Genomic DNA, 7,426 nt, shown 5'->3' with positions numbered 1-7,426 from the left:
GTCATTTGTTTTCATGTTTTTGAGTGACAAACGTGGCTATTAATGAAATCAGCAATGAGGTGATCAAAAAGAAGAGGGTTAAGGGATTTGCGAAGTTAGTTGAATTTGTTGGTTGCTAAGGATGGCCGCATATAACACAGTTGCCCAATCGACAGATATGTCATCATTCCCATCAGTGATGTCAACCACCAGTGTAGACAATAGTCTTTTTGGAAACTATGAGTGTGCACTGGATGTTGTTGTAACTTGCTATCTTTACTTTTTGTCAAAATGTGCTGAACTCATGGCCTGATTCACACACACCCACTCACAAGCGTGCCGCCTGTGTGAATTGAGAAACAGACTGGAGGTTTTAGCACAATGAGTCATCCATCTGCGCTGACATAAACTGCATGAAGCCAAATGCGCACACAAACAACAGACGTCATTTTCTGGAGATGGCTGAAATCAAGTTTAATTATGTCACTCTCTATAGGTCTCCTTTTAAGCAGTCTTTATTTTTTTTTAATCCACATTGTTGCCGATTTGTGTTCTAGGGACTAAATATTGTGTATTTAACATTAGAGTACCATTAAAAACCTAGAGAGGACAAAGCATACAAAAGGGTCACTGAACATTTTGAAACAAAGCTATTTTTGGGTAACACTGAGTGCAAAGGGCAACCATTTTGATACAAACACAAAAATGCTTAAATTGCGTTTTTCATTGTATCGACACAAAATAATGCTGACCGTGTCAATGATTTCTCACACTAATTATCAAAAATCAATAAACAAGGTACTAAAAAATGTAACAATTATGTAATACAGGTGTAAACATTTTTTCAAATGATAAAATCTGCAGCATTCCTTCAAGATCACATAGTCTCATCACTGTGATCTACTTAATCCCAAAGGTATGGTTTTAGTCACCTCTGGTGTAGTCAATACTTCGATTATTTTTAATGTCAGCACTTTGTCAACAGACATCCAAAAAGTAGACTGTTTTTCTGTGTATTTGATTTAGTGGAGAAAAAATATTTGACAGTCACTCAAGTGATAGTAGCACAAATTTATTATTTAGAATACACAAATATTTAAAACTGAGGTAGGCAGAAAACCACCAACAGTAACAGGATAAATACCAAAATTCTGTATCGAACATGTCTAAATCTAGAAGTGATAGTAAGTATGAGTGTAATGTTTAAGTCGCGATGGGCCGTCTAGAGTTGAACATCTTGACACCATTGTGCATTGAAGATCGAGCATATTTGGTCAGTAGTGCTCCTGTGGTCTGTTTCTCCCCGCAGAGATCCCTGAAAAGCAGGCATGGTAATGGCCTTACTCGTGTGGTGTGGTAACAAAGGAAACAAATATAAACTCATTGATCACAAGGACAATGGAAAACACTTTTACTGCCATATTTTTTTTAAGCCCCTTTCACTTTCATTGCAGGATAAAATCTTGTTATAGAGAGCGCTGCTGTTTGCGCAATTAACCACAAGCAATGTGAGTCTACAAAATTGGAAAATAAGATGATTGTGTATTTTTTCTGCTTCCCATAATGATGAAAAATATTACTTAATATAACAATATATAATATTGTTTTTTAATTTCCAAACTCCATATTTTTCCATTCCAATTTCCATGACCAAGGTAGTAGCGTATTATAAGAAGCGTTTTGCTGTATGTTGAAGTTTCAGTTCAATTCAAACTTTACTCCATATTCGTGGCCCATTTAAAAAGATAAAATATACACTGTAGTACTTTTAATAAAGGAAAAGATGACACTTACGCTATATAAGGTGTAATATCCTCCTCCGTCCATTTCTCTCGCAATGTAAAAAGATGGTTGAAGCGCTCCAACGTGTTCTCTGGGAGATCTTCAACCTGAAGAAGGCAGATGGTCTCGGGGCGGGAGGTGCAGTCAACAAGGGCGACACTCTAGATGAAGTACAATGTTCTCAGTATGTTCTCTATTGATCTATCATTCGTAAATAAAATGTTGGAAATGGGTACAAACCTTGAGCTGGTCTAGAGTGGTGCTCATGCCATCTGGTACACTCTGTTGCCACACCTCCTGAAATTCCATCAGGTTGAACTTGATGGCATTCTTCAGCAACATGAGCGCAGTAGCTCGACAAACTTTAGTCTCATCCAGCGCATAAAACACCTTGTCTTTATGGAGGCAAGTAGACATATGAACTCTCTTTTCCCAACTTCTAAAGATCTATAAATTTGTCTCTTACCATTTTCATTGTACCGTGTCCCATAGCAGTTTAAACAGTGTTCAATCATCTCTCTGTGAATGACATCATGTTACTTACTGCAAGTCATTTCATCTGTTCATGTGCTGCAGTGTCGAATTATGCTAACCTGGGCTCTAGTGAGCTTAACTCTTCCAAACTGGCTTCAAGTGGAACCTTATTGAAAGACCATGACTCAGAGTCCACCAGTTGAGTCACATGACCGAGCAACTTCATCTCATAGTCAAAGTCAAGCACACGCCAGCGGCCTGGTGGACAACAAACACACAAAAAAGAAATGTCTTTAAGGTCACTGACACACATTGGCCCCAACATTAATACTTGGGGTGTTTGACACTAATGGTCAGACATTCATTTAAAATCTTTATCATTGTGTTTCTCACCATTTATCTGACAGGCATGGATTGCCTTCAAGTGGTTCTTAAGTTCCTCTTCACTGGCTTGAATCGTCTCCAGCAGATCATCCATAGTGTACTACAGAAGAACAGATCTGATTTGATAGGCCTGCTGCTACTACAACTACTAATACTAATACAAATGAAGAAAAGCAGTAGACAACATAAGCAGAACAAAACAATAAGCTAATAATTATAATTTAAAGGCCAGCTACTAGTATTCTGCCAAATTTAGTTGATGGGTTAGAACATGTTTAATTTACTCATGCTAACCCATTGATCAATCTACCGTGTTTTCTGTGGTCTCCTGCTGCCCTCCTAAGGCAGGACCTGTGTATGGGTTCTCCCTTAAAGCTCTCATTAACTTCTTCACTTTAGGACGCTGTCTCTTGACTTCCCAATAGCTATTACAGAAGCCCCAGATCTGCAACAAGAGAGAAACCAACTTGAAAGGGACTTTCTTTAAAAAATGAAAAAAAATACTGATACAGTTTTTATGAGTGTGGAACATTTCTATAAACTTTCCAAGTCATGTTCATCAAAGAAGTTTGGAGTGATTATGGACAGAGGTGGGTAGTAGTAATGCGTTGCAATTACCGTATTTTTTGGACTATAAAGTCAGTTTTTTTTTTCATTGTTTGGCTGGGGGTGCGACTTATACTCAGAAGCGACTTATGTGTGAAATTATTAACACATTATGATATCATTTCACATGTTATTTATGCTATAGTTATCTGAATAACTCTTAACAGCTATGTTACGTTAACATACCGGCTACGTTCGTATTTCGTTGTCCATGCATCATGTAACATCATCATACTGTACACTTATTCAGCATGTTGTTCTATATTGTATTTTTATTTTAAATTGCCTTTCAAGATGACATATCTGTTCGATGTGTTGGATTTTATCAAGTAAATTTCCCCCAAAAATGCGACTTATACTCCGGTGCGACTTATATGGTTTTTTCCTCTTCGTTGGGCATTTTATGGCTGGTGCGACTTATACTCAGGTGCGATTTATAGTCCGAAAAATACGGTACTCCGTTGCATTTATTTGTAACGTTTTGAGAAAAATGCCCTTTTAGGAGTAGTTTTACTGAACGATACTTTTTACTTTTACTTGAGTAGATCTGTGAAGAAGAAACACTACTCTTACTCCATACTTTGAGCTGCACTAGTCGTTACACTTTTCCTCTTAATTCTACATTTTAGGCTTTACTTATTGTTTTTTCCAACAATGCCGACAGTAGCTCCACCAGTTTCATGAATGAGATGTCGCAACAATAATCACATGACTCCATTACACCAATCACACTCAAACTTGACGTCCTATGATCACAGCGGCCTGTTCAATCACGTGGCATCTTAAAAGCAACGCAAAAATTAAGTATTTGACATAGAGCGCTGTTCTCTACATGACTCGAAAGCACAGATTTTAATCACTGTTCCAGTTTTTATTTGGCACCGATTGACCACGGAACACTGGAGACATGATTCTTTTAATTTCATAATCGGAACTATGAAGGAACTGTTTACTATTCAAACTAGGAACTATTTTCTCCACGAGCGGGCACTCATGCTCATTGGACGAATGATGGATTTTTTTTCTCTCACTGAAATTCAATTATATATTCTTTTTGTATTCTTTGGCTTAATTCAGTTATGTAATAAGTTATAGACAAGTTTCCGAGGTACTTCCGCTTTACTGCTCACGACTTCCGTTTTACACTTTCTCCATCCAAAACATGAGTGGAGCTGGAGTAAAATTACTCATCAAAATCCCTCAAAAAAGGCAATTTGGAAATACAGCATCCATCTGCCATCATCACGACATGGGAGGACAACATGTTCATGAAGGCAGAAGTGGAACCAAGCCCGTGCCACAACACAGACGGTGTTTATGAAGCCATGTTGCCGCTGGGTTTATGGAAGGTATGTTCTTCCTATCCCTACATTTTCATATGTCCTGTGCTCAAAAAAAAAAAAAAAAAAAAAAAAAAAAAAGGGGGGGGGGGGGAGCTCGGTCATCCGGGAGGGACTCTGTGTCGAGCCGCTACGCCTCCGTGTTGAGAGGAGCCAGTTGAGGTGAGTCAGGCATCTCGTTCAAATGCCTCCTGGATGCCTCCCTGGAGAGATGTTCCAGGCATGTCCCACCGGCGGGAGGCCCCGGGGACGACCCAGGAGACACTGGAGAGACCACATCTCTCGACAGGCCTGGGAACCCCTTGGGATCCCGCCGAAAGAGTGGTAAATGGTGTTATACTTGTATAGCGCTTTTCTACCTCTCAAGGTACTCAAAGCGCTTTACACCGAGTTCATCAGGGTGGAGAATCGAACCCACAACCTCTGGGATGGGGGACAACTACTCCACCACTGAGCCACGCCATCCCCAAGAGCTGGTTGAAGTGGCTGGGGAGAGGGCTTCCCTGCTGCCCCCGCGACCTGAGCCCAGATTAGGCGACAAATGATGGATGGATGGACGGACGGTGCTCAAAAAAATACTAAAGCTAAATTCTTGCACATGAAACAACTTGTTGTATTTGACATTGTTATTACAATGATGATTCTAAATATGATAATGTTTAATATTATTTACTACAACTACTGTACTACTGTAGCTGCAAAACATGCTATCTGCTGTTAGCCTGTTGTAATCAATACGTGTAGGATGACACAATTATGTAAACGCATTAATGAAAGTGTTACAAGTTTTTTGTTCGCTTGTTTACAGGTGGAAAATGCTGTTAGGCAGGGGAAGACAAATTTATGTGCCTCACAACAACACATCGACGTACTACTGTACGTCGATGGACATATATTGAGACTACGTGCGTTCTACTTTGATGATGAAAGGCTCGACTTATGCTCCACCTTTGTTAATATTTTTCTAATTTTTTAGAAATTGTGATTTATTGACCTGTTTTGCACATGCACCAATCATTTTAAATAAAACAAGAAATGAAATCATGTTGTCCAAATGTTTTAAAAAAAAAAAAAGAATGACACACTATTTTTGTTTATATGTTTGGCAACTGTAACATTATTAGTAATTTCACCTCATTTTAATCACTCAAGTGACCGGCGTATAAATCTACACCTCATGTCAACACAGGCTGACAGGTTGTTATAATTTTGTCCATGAATGATCAACGATGCGATAACAACAAACATAAATCTTTTAATTAGATCCTGAGGTTTAAAGCACATCTTTAACTTAGTGTTTGCAGCTGGTTTCGATTCAAAGTGTAAGGCGAGATAGATCCACACTGGCGCTTTGAAGCTGCACGCTTTTCAAAACATTCCACTTCCAACAATAAGCTATACTGTAGATAGGCGCTTCCAGGAGTTCACGCACAGCACAGAAAGTCTCGGAGTCTCATCTACGCCGTGCTGAATCCATTTTTGGAGATTCCGTGGGTTACTCTGGTTTGATTTTGCAGTTTTAACTTTGTCAACACACTGATTACTTCAACCGCAATTCATGTTGTTCTGTCTAAACCGGAAGTTCGGAGCAGAAATTATCAAAGATGGCGCTGCCCATATTTCGCTCAGGAAACTTGTCTACAGTACAGTATAATAACAACAGTTCGTATAGATTAGAAAAAATCAACCATTGTAAGCAGTTATTCACAATATTACTCATTACTTTAATATTCTTTTCACCAAATACTTTTTTAGTTGTACTTCAGTACATTTTTTGGAGTAACGCTTCTCTTGCTTGAGTAAAATTGTTGGCTCCTCTACCCACCTCTGATTATGGAAGTTATAAAGTTAAAAATGTAAGGGAAATAATTTGACCTTATTCAAAGGGAAACAATTCATTACTTACAACTGACTTACTAATGCATTACAGAATGAGAATCAAATTTGATTGGACTGAACAATAAACCATCCAGCGTTGCCATACATGTACTGGTAGCAATAAGTGAATGAAATGGGAAAAGACTGCGTTATAAATACACTGTACGTGACCAGAGAAGGTCTTAAGGGGCCTTACGGAAGGAAATGTACAGTAATGTGGCAGATGTAACTCAGAATCAGATACCTGAGCGTGAACGAGATGTGTGTTCTCCTGGCTGCTGGTGAGTTGTAAGGGTGTTTTGCATCCTGGCAGAAACAGCAGCAGGTTGGACGTGTCTGCTATCTTCAAATCGTACGTTTTGTCGCCGCTACACAGTACTGCGTGCTCATCTTTGTCCCCTCTGATCACCAAGCTGTCAAGACGACATAATACACAGTCAGTTTCAAATAATTGATTTAAAATAATTTTCAAATCTTGTTCCCACCTATTCCCCGCTTCTATGTGTCTACACAATGTGTCATCCAGTTCCATCAGGCAGTAGTCCGCAGATGAGACGTTCTCTCCAAATGACAAACATTGAATCGTTTTCTGCAGATCTTCCTCTTTCAGCTTGGCGATCTCAAGCGTGGCTTGAACCTCCTCCAAAGTTCTCATTTTAAACTGAAAGTTTGTCCTAAATCAAATATTTGCGCGTATACAAAGCAAAAAGAGGAATGTTCGTTTATTAATTGGTGTGTTTTTTTAGAGAGAGAGAAAGAAACTGGTCAAAATTACGCGCCCTCTTATGTCGCCGGAAGGAAGGAAGTTGGCTACGTGTTACGTCAAAATAAATCCGTGTCAAAACCAACTTAAGCATGACCACATTCATGAAACGTTCCTTAATCATTAAGCGTTTTTTCACTGTATTTGCAATACACTTAACTTAACCTAAATATTATAGACCTGACCGAAATAAATATTATGTTCTTTACAGAAAGAATTA

The 7,426-nt window shown here is 38.8% G+C and overlaps 1 protein-coding gene across 1 annotated transcript; it reads right to left on the bottom strand.

The window, feature by feature from the left end:
* Window positions 1–975: 975 nt before the first annotated feature.
* Window positions 976–7,249, bottom strand: dscc1 (DNA replication and sister chromatid cohesion 1). The gene is made up of 9 exons (XM_057834294.1): window positions 6,929–7,249; window positions 6,688–6,856; window positions 2,930–3,064; window positions 2,629–2,719; window positions 2,355–2,493; window positions 2,228–2,280; window positions 2,002–2,156; window positions 1,774–1,922; window positions 976–1,294 (listed from the first exon to the last, which is right to left on the bottom strand). The coding sequence occupies exons 1-9, from the start codon at window positions 7,096–7,098 to the stop codon at window positions 1,183–1,185; spliced, it is 1,173 nt and encodes a 390-aa protein (XP_057690277.1). The 5' UTR covers window positions 7,099–7,249; the 3' UTR covers window positions 976–1,182.
* Between the last annotated feature and the right edge of the window lie 177 nt (window positions 7,250–7,426).

This window comes from Corythoichthys intestinalis, chromosome 4 (assembly GCF_030265065.1).
Source record: "Corythoichthys intestinalis isolate RoL2023-P3 chromosome 4, ASM3026506v1, whole genome shotgun sequence".
Lineage (NCBI taxonomy): Eukaryota > Metazoa > Chordata > Actinopteri > Syngnathiformes > Syngnathidae > Corythoichthys > Corythoichthys intestinalis.
The sequence above is the reverse complement of the archived record's forward strand: the minus strand, read 5'-3'. Positions and strand labels throughout refer to the sequence as shown.